The sequence below is a fragment of the Vombatus ursinus genome, unplaced genomic scaffold (genome assembly GCF_900497805.2).
Source record: "Vombatus ursinus unplaced genomic scaffold, bare-nosed wombat genome assembly UNPS02007284.1, whole genome shotgun sequence".
NCBI lineage: Eukaryota > Metazoa > Chordata > Mammalia > Diprotodontia > Vombatidae > Vombatus > Vombatus ursinus.
The window spans coordinates 5685763-5702918 of record NW_020947062.1 but is presented as its reverse complement, the minus strand read 5'-3'; the positions used below and the strand labels follow the sequence as shown (position 1 = coordinate 5702918).

Genomic DNA, 17156 nt, shown 5'->3' with positions numbered 1-17156 from the left:
TGGGAGTGGTGGGTGGGGTTTGCTAGGTTATGAAGGGCTTTGAATACCAAGCAAAGGATTTTGTATTTAATCCTGGAGGTGATAGGGAGCCAATGAAGTTTATTGAATGGGGAGGTAGGGGTGACATGATTGAAACTGCACTTTAGAGAAATCACTTTAGCAGCTGAATGGAGAATGGATTGGAGTGGGGAGAGACTTGAAGCAGGCCAAACCACTAGTAGGCTATTGAAACAATCCAGGCATGAGGTGATAAGGTCCTGCACCAGGGTGGTAGCAATTTCAGAGGAAAGAAAAGAGCATATTCAATAGACATTGCAAAGGAGAAATTGACAGATCTTTGCAATAGATTGGATTGAGGAGAGAGGAAATGAGGAATAGTGAGGAGTTGAGGATGATATCCAGGTTATGAGCCTGAGGGACTGGGAGGATGGTGTTGTCCTTGACAGTAACAGAGAAGTTAGAAAAGGTGGGACAGCGAGGGTCTGGGAGGAAAAATAATGAGTTTAATTTTAAATATGCTGAGTTTAAGATGTCTACTAGACATACAATTTGAGATGTCTGAAAAGCACTTGGAGATGTGAGATTGGAGGTCAGCTGAAAGGTTAGGGCAGGAGAAGTAGGTTTGAGAATCACCAGCATAGAGATAGTAATTAAATCCATGGGAACTGGTGAGATCACCAAGTTAAGTAGTGTGTAGGGAGAGGAAAAAAGAAAGCCCAGACCAGAATCCCATGGGACACCTATAAATAGAGGGCACGACCCAGATGATGACCCAGCAAAGGAAATTGAGAAGCAGTGGTCTAATAGGACCAAATTTGATTACAGAAAATTTAAAAGCTTTTGCACAAATATGATCAATGAAGTCAGAATTAGAAGGGAAACTATTGACTGAGAAAAGAAACCTTTGCAGAAAATTTCTCTGATAAAGGTTTACTATCCAAGATACATAAGTAACTAACACAAATATATAAGAACAAGAACCATTCCCAAATAGGTAAATTGCCAAAGAAAATGAGCAGACAATTCTCAAAAAAAAGGCAAGATTTTAATAAATCATATGGTAACATGCTCCAAATTACTACTAATAATAAAAGAAATGCAAATCAAAATAACACAGAGTCCCTACCTCACACCCATAAGACTAGCAAAGATGACAAAAAAGAAAAATGGCAGTTGTTAGAGAGGCTTTGGAAAGATAGACACACTGATGCCCTCACAGCTGGTGGAGCTGTGAAGTGATCCAACCATACTGGAAAGCAAATATGGATTTATACCCCAAAAGTCATTAAATTATTCATAACTTTTGGCCAAGTGAACCACCATGAGGATTAGACACTCCCCCCATAGAGATAAAAGACAGAGGGAAAGAATCTATATGCACAAAAATACTTGTAGTAACACTTTTTGTTACAGTAAAGAACTAGAAATAACATGGTGCCCTTCAACTGGGACATGGCTGAACAAATCACAGTATACAAATGTAACAGAATCTTATTGAATAAGAAATGGTGAAAGGGATGGATTTGAAGAAATCTGAGAGAACTCATATGAACTGATGCAGAGTGGAGTCAACAGAACCAGGAGAACAATTTATAATTGAATACAACTTTGTAAAGGACGATGGCTTGGAAAAACTTAAGAACTCTGATTGATATAATGATTAACCCGGGCTCCAGAAGACTGATGATAAAGCATGTACATATACTTAATTCTTAAAGCAATGGGGAGCTGCTGGTGCTTATTGAACACAGAAGTGACATTGTCAGGCTTGTGCCTTAAGAATACTACATTGGCCCCAGGGTAGAGCAAGCATTGGAGAGAGGAGAGATTGATTTGAAGAGCTCATTGGTTTTACGTAATAATAAACAGGGCAGCACAATGGATAGAATGCTGGGCATACTAGCTATGTGACCCTGGGCAAATCACTTAACTCTGTTTGCCTGAGTTTATTCATCTGTAAAATGAGCTGGAAAAGGAAATGACAAACCACTCCAGTATCTTTGCCAAAAAACCCCCCAAAATGGGGACAAAAAGAGTTGGACCAACTGAAACAACTAAACAACAATTACAAACAAGCTAGCAGAATATATACTATGCCTTTTAAATTTAATTCCCAATGTAACACTTTGATTCAGATTATGAAGGGACAGAAATAAGCAGGGATGGGGCCTGTGAATCTTAAATATGGAATAATAAAAATAATAGCAGCTAACATGTATATAGCATTTAACTGTGTACCAGGCACTGTGCTAAGCACTTTACACTTATTATCTCATTTTATTCTCACAACAGCCCTGAAAGGTAGGTGCTATTATTATCCCCATTTTACAGATGAGGAAACTGAGGCAAACAGAGGTGAAGTGACTTGCGTAGGGTGACACTAGTGTTTGAGGCCAGATTTGAATTCATGAAGATGAGTCTTCCTGACTCCAGGCCCAACACTCTATGCACTATGGCGCCACCTCGTTCCCAGAACCTCATGTTCTCATGGGCAAAGAACTACCATGTATCACTTGAGGGACAGAGAATCACAGACCATCAAGCCTGGAAGAGACCTTCACATCAGAAAACATTAGATGGAGTAGGGTGGACTGGATAACTCCACTGTTGAAACTATTCCTTGAAAGTGTCTTCAAAAACACAAAAGATTATTAGTTCAAAAAATATTCCGGTAACATTATTTATAATTTCAGAAAACTAAAAGAATAAATGTCCAACTATAATTAAATTATTATATATTAATGTAATGGAGTATATTAATATAGGAAACTTGAAGACTGACAAATATGAAGAATATAAAAAATCCAGAAATTTTCCCATGAAATGGAAAAAGTAGAGCCAGAAGAGAATATATCCTAACATGACGATATAAGAAGAAAAGCAAATGAGAATCAGCAAAGAATCCTGATAATGACACAGAGAAGCTACTGAAAAGTTAGGAAATTTAATGTGGTAAAGTTAATTTCTATGTAATCAGTTACATAGCAAGTTTAACTTGTTGAGCTGTGTGATGTGAGGGAGGTGGCTTCACTAAGAGCCTCTCACACAAACTGTGGCTGTGTGATCCTGGGCAAGTCACTTAACTTCTCAGTGACACAGGCAGCTCTAAGATTGTAAATTACAGAGCAGGGACTGATTTACATTGGCATAGGGAATTTCCTCACTGAAAACTACAAACACCAGTGAAATCACAAGTATGATTTTTTAAAATTTGATTGAAATTAAAAAATTGATATTCAACATTAAGCTTTATTAAATCATTTAGTTTTAAAAAATCCTTAAAAAACACAAGTTAGTATAGAGGGAAAAGTGCTAAGACAGAACTGGAATCAAAACTTAGAACTGACCATTATTGTATGATCATGTTGTTCTTCAGTTGTGTCCAATTCTTTGTGACTCCATAAAGCTACTGGTGTGGTTTGTCATTTCCTTCTCCAGCTCATTTTACAGACGAGGAAAGAGGGTTAAGTGACTTGCCCAGGGTCACACAACTGGTAAGTGTCTGAGGCCAGATTAGAGCTTAGTTCTTCCTGACTCCAGGCCCAGGGCTCTATCCACTAAGCCATCTAGCTGCCCTTTGTGACAGTAGGCAAATTATTCTACTTTTATACGCCTCGATTTTCTCATCTGTAAATTGAGGATAGAAGTATTTGCATTAACTACTTCAAACAACTTATAAGGAAAGCATTTTATGAACCTTAAAGCACTACATAAAGTCATAAATAGATAAAACCTTATCATCACAGATGCTTAAAACTGAAAAGCACCTTGTAGATCTACCAGTCTAGTTCACTTATTTTAGAAGCTGCTAAGTGGCACAGTGACTTGAATGTTGGACCTGCAGCCAAAAAGATCTGACTTCAAATCCTGCCTCAGGCACTACCTAATAGGTCTGTGACCCAAGGCAAGTTACTTAATGACTATTTGCCTCAGTTTCCTCTTCTGTTAAAAAAAAGGAATAATAATGGCACCTACCTCCTAGGGTCCTTCTAAGGATAAAATGAGATGATTTTTTTTATTTTTAAATTAAAAAAATTTAATGTTATCCTTTGTAAAATGAAATAATGTTTGTAAAGTGTTTTGCAAACCTAAAGTATTTATATATATATGTATATTAGCTATTATTAATTTTACAGATGAGGACATTTAGGACAAAACAGGTAAATAGACTTACCCAAGGTCACAAACAGAGTTAGTGTTGGATTGTGGATTGAGGACTAGAACCCAGGTATTTTTATTCCCAGGTGCCTATTAGAAGTAACTCTTTTATCCAGGGAATGGTAGGTCCCACCCAAGCACTAAAACAAGCCAGATGCTACACTCATTCATCAGTCCTCAGTTAGTGCTTACTCTATGCCCAGCACCAAGCTGAGCACTAAGGGTGATGATGAAGTATAAAACACAACTGAGACTTACCCTTGAAATACGAGAGTGAAACAATCAGGGAGCAACAAATAAGAATGCATACTTAATTGCTAAGTGATATGATAATAATAAAGATGATAGCTCAAATATATATAGTATTCAATGATTTGCAAAAACCCTTTCATCACAACAACGCTTCAGGGGAGGTAGAGCTCATGTTATTTGCAGACCCATTTTACAGAGGAGGATACTGAGGTTCAAAGTTGTTAAATGACTGGACTGACTCACCCACAGTCACTCAGTTACTAAGTGTCAGGGGCAACATTCAAACTCAAGGCTTTAGTTGTTCTTTCTCCTACATAGTAGAAGAACGGGATGAGGTCAGAACATGGAGAGATCACTAGAAGTTGTTGTGGTTAGGCATCCTGGAAGAGTTGAGACAAACTGCGCCTTGACAGATGGATACAATTTGGGCAGAGGGCCAGTGTTCCAGGATGAAGTCGGCCTCTTCCACAAACCTTAGACCACGTGGTCTAGAGATTCTAAACCCGGGGGCCGGGAGACACAAAATGGTTAAGAGCCCCTGGCTAATCCACCCAGTACCTGACCAGAAACGCTCTCTCCAACACCCTGAACAACTAGTCATCCGACCTCCTGAACATGTGCAGGGATGGGGAACTCCTGAGGCAGTCCATTCTGTTTTTGAGCTGAACTAATAGACTATCCCATACAATTTAGTAGTTGGGTAATTACATGCTGTCTGGTACTGTTTGCTGTTGTTTTCAGAGTATTAATCTTGTCTCCTGAACTAGAATGAGTTCCTTGAACATTCTTCAGTACAGGGATGGGCAGAGTAACTATTGAGGAGGTGGGGTGTGGAGCTATGAGCAAAGGCTTGAGGGTGTGGGCAACACACGCGAACACACACACACACACACACATATACACAAATCAATGGTATCAATTATACAGCTGTGGTTTACACAGATGCTGGAGCAGCTGTTTAAGAGAGTCAGCAAAAGGGGAAGAGATTTCCAAGAGGTCATAGAGTTCATCCTCCTGCCTTCAGGCAGGTACAGATCTAAACTATTTCAGTCCAATCTCAATTATTTTATTAGTTTCCCAAACTCCTGTCTCTCATCCCCTCTCCCATCCCTCCTCCTCCACTTTAATTTATCTTTTACACAGCTGCCAAAATAAAATATAACATACACAGATCTGACCATTCAATTCAACATTTATCAAATATCTACAAAAAGTAAAGTCCTACGCTGAGTGCTGAAGACACAAAGACAGAAATGAGAGAGTCTATTTCCTCAAGGAAGCTTACATTCTACTGGGGGACACAACAGGTACACAGGTAAGCAAATACAAGGTATCTTGAAAAGAGGAAGATCCCTAGCAACTGGGGGAGGAAGGAGGAATCAGGAGAAGCTTCACAGAGAAGCTGGCATCTATGCTAAACCTTGAAGGAAGATAAGGATTTGCAAGACAGAAATGACAAGCGGGTCCATTTAGTCATGGCTTGTTTGGAGATATGAAGGTGGGGGTAGCCAGTTGAGTTTGGGGGACAAATAGTGGTTGTTTAACTTGAACATAGAGCACCTAAAAAGGAGTGAAGGGAAAAAAAGGGAAGTGAGAGTAGGCAAAAAAATGTCAGAAAGGGAGGCTGGAGTCAGATTCTAGAGGGCTAAGGTTATCAGCCTAAGGAGTTGGTATTTTATTCCAACCTAGAGTATGCAGAGAGAGAAGAGAAGAAGGCCCAGGACAAAAATTTTGGGGATATCCATGTTTTTTAGGTGGGATATTTATGATAATCTAGGAAGGGATCCTGAGAAGGAATATCAGACAAGAAATGAACCAGGATAGCAAAGAATTGGAAATGGAAGGAATGCCATCCATTAAGGAATAGATGAACAAGTTATGGTATATATGTGGTGGAATACTATTGTGCTATAAGAAATGACAAGCAGGATAGTTTTAGGAAAATCTGGGAAGACTTATATGAACTGATGCAAAGCGAAGTCAGCAGAAACAGAATACTGCACAGAGTAACAGAAATATTATGTAATAATCAACTGCGTATGACTTAGCTACTCTCAGCAATACAATGATCCAAGACAATTCCAAAAGACTCATGAGGAAAAATGCTACCCACCTCCAGAGAAAGAACTTCTGGAGTCTGAATGCAAATTGAAGCATAATTTTTTAACTTTCTTTAGTTTTTGTGCTTTTTTGTAATATGTAAATATATTCTGCATGATTTCACACGTATAATTGATAAACTGCCTTTTCAATGCATGGGGAAGGGACTGGAGGGAAATAAAAAATACGGAACTCAAAAAATGTTTTTAAAAGAATGTTGAAGATAAATAATGCATTTATTAAAAAAAAGAAATGAAACAGGAGACAGCAAGGTCACAGAAGCTGGTGTTTCTCCCTCAGGTCTTTCCCCATTCCAGACCATCCCTCACTCAGCTGGATTCAGGAAGACCTGCGTTCAAAACTGGCATCAGATTTATTACTGTGTGACCCTGGGCAAGTCACTTAACCTTGTTTGCCTCAGTTTCCTCATCTGTAAAGTGAGCTAAAGAAGGAAATGGCAAACCCCTCCACTATCCTTGCCAAGAAAACCCCAAATGGGGTCACAAAGAGTAGGACACTACTGAAATGACTGAACAATAATAACAAGTATGTGTGGAGTGCCTATATTCTCCAGTGAAAAGGAAGTGAGGTACAGGATGACAGTTCAGGGTTACCAAGATTAAGTGAAACCTTTTTTTTAAGGATAGGGAGACCTTGAGCATATTTGAAGGTATCAAGAAGAAGCCAGTGGATTAGTAGAGGGTGAAAATTTGAGAGAAAGGGAATAACTGATGGTGTAAACTCCTAGAAGAGAAAAGAGGGGATAGGCCTGATGGCATAAGAAGAGGGGACAGAAGAAGGAACACCTTTCTCTTTCTCAAAGACTCAAGCAAGTAACTTACTCAAAAGTCTTCAAGAGTTCCCCGGTGTCTATTGAAAATAAATAAATAAACTCCTTAGTTTGGCATTTGAAGCCCTCTACCATCTTGCTCCATCCCACATTTATTGCCTTATTTTATATTACTACCCTTCCAGCATTTTTCATTCCAGCCAAGACAGATGACCAGGTGTTCTCTGATCTCGCCTTGCTTTTGCCAGCTTCTGTGGACTGATATCTCCAATGCCTGAAATACACTCCCTGCTCATCCCTAAGTAGTGACATCCTTCTCTTTCTTCAAGGCTTCTAATGAAACCTTCCTCTCCAGCTGAAAGTGCTCTACTCCTTCTTAAACCTTCCTAGAGCACTTGATCTAGACCCCTCCTTTCATATTCTCCCTCTTATCATTCTTATTTGTGCCTACAATTTCACCTATTAAACTGTCAGTTCGTTGAGGGCAGGAACAATGGCATTTCCCATCGTTGGATCCCCAGTACGGCACCTTGAGCTAAGTAAGCATTTAATAAGTGAGACAGCTATGCAGCTCAATAGATAAAGCAATTGGACTCAGAGTCAGGAAGACCTGAGTTCAAATCTTCCTTTAGACACTTACTAAATGGGTACCTCGGGCAAGTCACTTAACCTCTTTCAGTCTCAGTTTCCTCTGGTGACAATATAGTGAGCCCTTGGGGAGTGGAGGGCCACCTACCTTGGTGGGGTAGCCCAGGCTACCTTGTAAGGGGTGAACTGGCTCAGATCAGAAAAAGGGAATAGATTAAAGCTTCCATACAGATCAGTATTGAAATCAGGCCACTGGGGCTAACGCACTTCCAGGCCCTTTGAGATGGGAAGACCCAATAAGCAAATAAATAGATACATGAATGAATGAATGGCTGAATGAATGAAACCCTGAATCAATACCTAGATAAATGAATGAATGAATAGATGAATGAATGACTGAATGAATAGATAATTTAGGTGAATAAATAAATAAATGAATGAATAAGTAAATCAATAAATAATTGAATAAATGAATGAATGAGTGGACACAACCAGACAAAAAAACCATTTCCTCATATCATCTATCTCTTCTCCTTACCATCTGCACCCTGAAGCCTCTATATAATTTCTTCTTGGTCTGCTCTACCCCTCCCTCACTTAAAACAACCGCAATAACAGCACAAAATATTTGTGTCCCTACTGATTTGTGACCTTTGTGCACTGTTATTCTAGCATGGGTCTCCTTCTGGGGTTGTAGAACAGATTGTCACTAAAGCAAAAGCTAAGGAACTCAAAATAATGGGCTATTTTCCTATCAGGTCCAGTTAATGTATCACAAGGAAAAACCTCTGTTGCAGGACAACAAACTGACCCCTAACCTCAGCCAACCCCTGACCCCGGCCACTGGCCAAATCCTACCCCAACTCCCCCACCTCCAAGGCAGGCCTACAACCTAATCATTCCATCTTTCTCCTCTTTTTTATCTTATGGCATCAAAAATAACCACCTTTTCCCACAATTATAAATAATGAGATTTCTGAGGTGAGAGGAGTGATGCTAAGCTCAGAACAGCCCTCATAACTTCTTCTAGGTAATAACACAGGAGATTCATGACCAATTCTCCCCCATCTCAGCCTCTCCGGCCATAAAACAGGACAAACAGCTCCTAGAGACAGCCTCAGGAGTCTTGCCTGGACTGTTTGGAAAAGGTCTAGAAATGCCTGTGGGTGGAATTATGTACAAGTGCTAAGCCTAATTAGCACAAAGCACTGCCAGCTATTTAAAGGGATGATTGTCTTAATCAGCTGGAAAAGACATTCAATTGTACCAGGCACAATTTATAGACCTAATTAGCATAGCCATGAACTCTTCCATCCAGGTCCTTTGGAGAAAATAACTCAGTTCTCAGTTCTTCTTAATCTTTGGATTAGTGAAGTCAGCACAGGAATTGGGCTCAACGGCTCACATGGAAAACACCCAACTGCTGATGTCAGTGGCCTTGGTAATGTTGGTGTCTGACTACTTCCCTGGGTCTTAGTTATTCTCCAGGAGTCCATCCATGCTTACTTAGCCCGAGCACGGTGCTAATGACGGAGGCCAACATTCTGGGTCTAATCCTGTCTAATAAGCTCTGTTCTCTCTCTGTGAACATAAATTGTGTCCCTAAATTGGACTAGACCATAAAAGGGAACAAGGAGAGAGATTGTGGATTAATTGGGATAATCCATCCATGCTACCTGGGATAAAAATTCCTCAGAGAAGATGTCTGGTGAGATTAGGTCAGTGATGTCATCTTGGTAATAATGATAATAGTTATAATACATTTTAGTGATTTGACAAGTACATTCCTCAAGACAACTCTATTAGGTAGCTCATGAAAGTGTTACTACCCCACAAAACTATCCCATAGAACCTCAGATCTGGAAATGACCTCAGTGGGCATCTGGCCTTAACCTTACTGGAAAGGCATCTTCCCTCTTTAATATTCCCAAGAGGTGATCCAGCTAGCTACCACTTAAGGACCTCAACCTTCAAATAGTTCTGATTGTTGAACATTTTCTGTATCTGGAGCCAAAGTTTGCTTCTTGTCATTTCACCTGTTGCTCTAAGTTCTACCCTTTGGCGACAAGAAAAGCAAATTACATCTCTCTTCTAATGATATCCCTTTGGATACTTGAAGACATCTCTCATGTTCCTCACCCTGGCCCCTGCCAAATCTCTTTACTAGGCTGCACATCCCCAGTTCCTTTATTTCTTTTATGACATAGTCTCTAGGCCCTGCACCATCCCAGTCACACACTCACCCCACCACTTCCCCACGATGGACTCCAATTTGTCAGTATCCTTTCTAAAATGTGGTACCCAGAATAATGTTCTGTATTATTATACATAGTATTCCAGATGTGGTCTGACCACAGCAGAGCACAGTAGTACTATCACTTCCCTTGTTTTGATCCCATTTTACAGATTAAAAAAAAGTTTTACAGATTAAAAAAACAGACCTAAAGAGAGATAGGAACTTGCCCAAGGTCACACAACTATTAATTGTCAGACCTGAGTATGAATCTTATTCTAAGTCCAGTGCTTACCTCCAATATACCATGTTTCCTCTACAGCAGAAGTGTCAAAAACAAAACCAGAGGGTTGCCTGAGGCTTGAACCAGATTAAAATATAATATATATAAATATAAATATATAGAAATATTTAACAAAAATAAATAAATAAATAAAAATATAATAGAACATAGATAATGTTAATATGTGGTTTTCTAAGTCAGTAATGTCTCTGGCAGTTTAGTGGCTTCTGTTTCTATTTCTATTCTTCTATTTGAGTTTGGTACCACTGCTCTACAGGAAGGAGGGTACTTGATGACATTCCCTAATGACCACCTTTCTTTCTGATTCATGATGGAAAACGCTAACCATATCCAGAGGAAGAACTATGGAGTCTGAATGCAGATTGAAGCATACTATTTTCAGCTTTTTTTGTTTTCTCTTTCTCATGGTTTTTCCCTCTTGTTCTGATTCTTCTTTCACAACATGACTGATGTGGAAATATGTTTAACATGATTGTACATATATAACGTATAGCAAATTGCTTGCTATCTTGGGGAAAAGGGAAGGGGGGAAGGGAGGAAGGGAGAAAAATTTGGAACTCAAAATTTTACAAAAATGAATGTTGAAAACTATCTTTACATGTAATTAGAAAAAAATAAAATACTATTAAAGAAAAAAAGAAAAAAAATAATTTTTCTTTTTTTTAAAGAAGAACGATACTATAAAATATATCAAACTACTCCTAGATATCAAACAAAAGATCAGCCTCCGTAGCTGAAACTACATTGAAACTCAAATTTACCTGCCTCATCTTCAGCAAAGGAAATGATGTACTGATAATAGTTGTTGATCATGCCTGGAAACATGCATGTCTGCCCACGCCCCATGCAGATCTCACTGTACTGCCACTGTCTGGTGGCCTGGTTCTCCCTGAGTGACATCAAGCGCCTAAAGAGGAAAAGCAAATGCCATTAATACCAGTCACTGATGGCACAGTCTGGAATAGTATAAAAGGCACTGATAGCCATGGAACCCGAATCTATTTGAGGTCAACTCTCTGGGTCTCAGTTTCATGATTGTCTGCAGCAGTGAAAAATTCTTTTTTCCTAGCATCACCCCCAATCCCCGCCCTCATAGGAAAAATGAGATACAATTTAATTCAACAAATGGTTATTAGGTACCTAGAGTGTCTCCCCACTCCAATCCATTTTCTACTTTTGCCAAGGTGATGTTTCTTTTCTTTTCTTTTCTTTTTTGAGGCAATCGAACTTAAGTGACTTGCCCAGGGTCACACAGCTAGTAAAGTGTCTGAGGCCAGATTTGAACACAGGTTCTCCTGACTCCAGGGCCAGTGCTCAATCTACTGCACCATGTAGCTGCCCCCACGGTGATATCTCTAAAGTTGAGATGTGACCATGTCACTTCCCTGATCTCTGATCCCAGTGGCTCCCCATCACCCAAAGGGTCAAACATAAACCCCTCTGTTGGACACTTGAAGTCCTTCACAACTTGGCCCCTTCCTACCTTTCCAATCTTCTAATATTTTGTTTTTCTTCATACACTCTATGGTTCAGTAACTCTGACCCACTTTATGTTCTTCAAACACAATACTCCATCTCCAATTTCCATCCTTTTCCTTGGCTATTCTCCATACCTGCAATGATTTCCCTCCTCATCTTTACTTCCTGGGTTCTTTGTTTTCCTTCAAGACTAAATGCAAATCTCATCGGCTATAGGAGGCCTTTAGTGGTTCTCCCAACTGTTAGTGCCTTCTCCTCTCAGATTACCATCCATCTACTCTATATATGTATTGTATGCACACGTTGTCTCCCCTCATTTAAATGCAAGCTGCTTGAGGACAAGGGTTGTTTTTTGCTTTTCCTTGTATCCCCAGAATTTAGCACAGTGCCTGGCACAAAATAAGCATTTAATAAATGCTTGTTGATTACCTCTTTAGGGTAAGGCACTGTGCTAGGCCCTGGGGGTACAAAACCCAAAACAAAATAAAAAGCTTATATTTGTAGCTAGGTGATAGCAGCAGATAGTGAGCCAGGCCTGGAATCAGGAAGATCTGAGTTCAAATCTCCCCTCAGACACTTATTATTTGGATGATCCTGGGCTAGTTGCTTCACCTCTGCTTGTCTCAGTTTCCCCATCTGTAAAATGGGGATAATAATAACATCTGCCTCTCAGGGTTGCTGTGAGGATCAAATGAGATTATATTTGCAAAGCATTTAGCATAGTGCCTGATACAATATTAAATGTTAGCTATTATTATTATCATACATAATATATAGTATATTATTATATGTTATTATGATATTATTATTACACTGGAAGGATGCAACACAGAGAAAGAAACTAAGTGATGATATGAGGAGGGAAGGAGTTCTAATAACTTCAGAGATCAAGAAAGGTCAGAGGTAACTCCAGAGCTCAATTTTGAAGAAAGCCTGAGAGTCTAGTAGGAACAGATGAGGGATGTGAACTAGGCATGGGTGACAGGCTATGCAAAGGCAGAGAGACAGGACGGGGAATGTCAAATTGGAGGAAAGAACACCTAGCAGACTATTTTGCCTGAAACATTGGGTGCATGTAGAGTGGCCATAGGAAATGTGTTAAATCCAGATGTTTGGGTACTAATACATTTCTTCCCTATCTCCCATTCAGGGCAGTAATGAAGACATGTGAAAATAAATCCATTTATATGGTAACAAAAGGTTCATAAAATGCTTTCCTCGCAACAATCCCTTGAACAAGATGCACAAGTCTTATTATCTCCATTTTACACATACAGAAACTAAGGCTCAGAGAGAGAGCGAGTGTTTACAGTCAATGTATATGAAAGCTGATACTGGCACTCATGTCTAACTCCCAAGTCCAGGGTTTTTCCCTGTTACAGAATAATAGCCTCTCAGATGTGGAAGATGTTTGGTTATAATCTGATTCAAAAAATACCAGAACAGGAATCCATGCATGTTCTACTATGGCGTTGCACATGAAATCTCTTCAAATAAAGTACTACAGAAATATAAACTGTTATCATTTACCCAAGTGAGAAGCCTTCTTCCCCCACCCCTACTCCTCCTTTTAAAAAAATCATTTATTTTATTCTGAGCTAAAGAAATAAAACAAGCATTTTCACAACATAGTAGAATAGAAAAAAAGATGATTGTACATGAAACTGAAAATCTATTATATACAACTCACTATTCCTTCTAAATATAAAATAAAGTTATCATGTAACTGACTTTTTTCCCCTTTTTTTCTTCCCTCCTCTCCCCATCTCCCCACCCTAGAGATGGCTACCATTAGACACAAATAAGTATATATATATGTAAAACTATTCTATACATAATTATCAATTCTTTCTTTGGATGCAGATAGCATCTTCCTTCATATGTCCTTTGTAGTTAATTGGTATTTAAAATACTCTCATTACCATCCATAGTCTCTTTTGCCCTCTCATTCCATTGTGCTCTCTGGAATTTCTATTCTTAACAAGCTATCCTTCATTCCGGACCTTTCACCTTGAATTCATTTCATCTTCTGGTGCTCCAGACCTGCTTTAGAAGACACCGTTATCTATCTCTGGTCATCCTCTCTAATGAGAGTTTCTCCTTCTTTCTTGCCCTGGAACCAAGAGGTTCTTTTCATTGTCTACTGACCCTTCTGGACCCTTCCTCTGTGACCTCTCCTCTTTTGAGGTTTGCTCCACCTGTCTATATCAATCACCTTGTTTAGGTTCTTGAGGCTATAATCCACACTCTCCAAATCACTCACTCTTTTTTAAGGAGTTCACTATTGGGCTCATACACCTTATTCCCTGCTCTCTTATTATGACCCATACCATATAGATTTTGAATTCTGAAATTCTGACCTCTTGTCCTTCCAATTTTTCCTCTGTTTCACACTTTCAAGCTTTTGCTCACCATGACCTCCAATGACTGTCATTATTCTTCCAATCCATTACCTGCTTTTGCCTCACTTTCCTCTCTTCCTAGTCCACTTTAAACAGTTAAACTATGTACCTTGATATCCCTTTGCTCCTTAGCCTATGCTATCATTCACACCCTGTCGAGCCTCAATCATGGGTTACATTCACTATCTTCTCCCTTCCTATTCCTATGCTGTTAAATACAGTTGGAAGAAGTCATGCAACAATGATTCTTGAGTCCTCCTCATCCACCCTACGTGCCAGCCAAACTCAGCCACTACCTAATCCTCCAAAATAAACAGTCCATCTGCTACCTCCATACATTTTCCTAAACCAGGCCTAGACAATACATTTTTTGTGGGCCGTCCAAAATCCTTTGGCGTCCACAAGCTGCCTGCGGACCATAGGTTGGGCACACCTGGCCTAAACCATACTCTAGTCATGGAATAGAATTTCTTCTAATCTCTGACTATCAAAAGCCCTATCTTTTTCTTCAAGGCCCAACTAAAGTACCATTTCCTCCATGAAGCTTTCCCTGATTCCCCCCGCCCACTTATTAATGTTCTCCCTCTTCAAATTATTTTATGTTTATCTGCCTACATAATGTTATATCCGCCTCCCTCCAAGTAGAATGTAAGCTCCTTGAGAACAGGAAACTTTTCAAATTTGTCTTGATATTCCAGTGTCTAGTCCTGTGTCTAGCATATAGCAAGCACTTAATAACTATTTGTTGAACTGTTGAATCATCCTATGGGCTGCTTTGTGGTTTGGGGATTTCAAAACATACCTAAGGCTACCTTTCAAGCTCTTCTCCTTCCCACTCAGTAAATCATAACTCGTACTAGGTGTGGTTTGAAGTATTCAAGGTTCCTTTTTGTTACCACAGGCTATAGGCTATCCCAGCATGCTCTTAGGGCCCTTCCAAGTTTTGGAAGCTAGTTGCATAGACCACAGCTTGAAATACATAGGTCATTTATCTAGAGCTTATAAATATTTTAGTAATGTAGGTTTCTATGGAAATAGGTATCTCCTAGTGATAGATCAAACAGATTTTTTCTTCAAGTGGGCTCCAAATGATATATTCAGGGATAGAAACAAAGAACTTCATAATCTCAGACTGGGTCTGCATTTTAACAACTATCAAAGCCTTAGAATAAAGGAAATATTGGTTCTTTCCCTTTTCAATGAGTCTCACTAAGCCAGGGAAAAGGTGAAGTTGCAAGGGCCATTCAAACTCTACCCTGGAGATCATCAAGTAGGCATTGTTCTGCTAACAATGTCTTAATGGTGGAACTTCTAGCATTAGTTGATTAGGGAGAAAGATCTATGGATGTTAGGTCTTGTGAGGGTACCAAAAAACCCACCACATCAAGCAAGCATGATAATATCTCCAGCATTTATGAGAGATGGTGAACCAGAAGCTGAATGTTAGACTTAGACAAGAACTGGCATGAGGCAACAGGTAAAACAGACAATATATGCAAGCAATGGTGTTAAGCCAGTGAGCTAGCCAACATGGTTACTTACCCACTCATAAAATCCCCAAATATGTACAGCCCATTCAAATTGGGGGACTGGCAGCCCCGGTAGATGTAGCCTCCTGTGACTGACTTTCCCATCTTGTGTGGATACGCGTAGATTGGAAGAACATCATCTGTAAGGGAAGACACATGGCTTCTGTTTCCCTCGTGCACTTGGCTACCAGCCTGGGCTACACAAGTCAAGCTCCAGCCTAGAAGGTGCACCAGACACAACAAATGGCTTGAAATACTAGAAGGGCTATCACAGGGAAAAAGGATTGCTCTGCTTAACCCCAGAAGGCAGAACTAGGAGCAATCAGTCAGGAGTTACAAAAAAGAAAACTTTAGTTCGATGTAAGGAAATATTTCTCAATTGGAGCTAGTTAAAAGTGGATTGAGTTACTTCAGTAGGCAATGAGCTGTCCGTCACTAGAAGTCTTCAAGCAGAGCATGGATGGTCATTTGTCATGGATGCTGTAGTAGGGACTCCTGTTCTGATGTGATTTATCCTAAAGGATTTCTGAAGTTCCTTCTGAGGGTAAGAGTCTCTTATTTTATAATTAGCCACTTTCTTGCATATCTTATATTTCATCTATAATAGGATTTTCCTGAATATCACAATAAAGTGAATTTAAAAAGATAGACATCCTCATTTGAATATATATGATTTGCATATTATTTGCAAGTGGCCATACTTGCCATATAATCTATTCTCAAGTTCCTTTCAAAATTTGAGGTTCCCACATCCTAATTTTTCTCTTTTTTCTTCTCCACTAATCAGTTTTATTGACCCAGGTCTTCTCCCTCAGCCAGGAAAAGGGAGAGAGAAGCTGGAAGGGCCACCCAAAGTCTTTCTTGAGTCATAGTGTAGAGCAGGGATTCTTAACCTTTTTGTGTGTCTTGGACCACTTTTGGCAGTATGGGAAAGCCTAACCCTTCTTAGACATTTAATGTTTTAAAAATGTATAAAACAGAATGCAGAGAATCACAAAGAAAACCAGCAATATTGAAAAACAAGGATCAAAATATTTCTTTAAAAAATATATACTGAACCCAGATTAAGGACTCCTGGTTTAGAGAATTTTCATTTGGGTTCCTAACAAGGAGTACATGTCATCACATTGGGGGGGCAGGGTTGTAGATGGGCAGGAGAGGGAGAGATTGGCATCTAAAATCAGGAAAGCAGCAACTACTACCTATAAGTCTAACAAGGAACAAGGGCCTCTCTCCCACTCTGAGGGTGCTTGTAGGTGGAACAGAAAGAAAGAAAGAAAGAAAGAAAGAAAGAAAGAAAGAAAGAAAGAAAGAAAGAAAG

At 39.5% G+C, this 17156-nt stretch overlaps 1 protein-coding gene across 1 annotated transcript in view; it reads right to left on the bottom strand.

Annotated features, from left to right (window-relative positions):
* The window catches only part of HHIPL1 (HHIP like 1), an 88574-nt gene that overhangs the window by 35985 nt on the left and 35433 nt on the right, over positions 1–17156 (bottom strand). The window contains exons 5-6 of the mRNA XM_027849279.1: positions 15849–15975; positions 11187–11332 (exon numbers count right to left, since the gene is read on the bottom strand). Of these exons, the coding sequence (XP_027705080.1) occupies positions 11187–11332; positions 15849–15975 (273 nt within the window). The remainder of the gene's footprint in view (positions 1–11186; positions 11333–15848; positions 15976–17156) is intronic.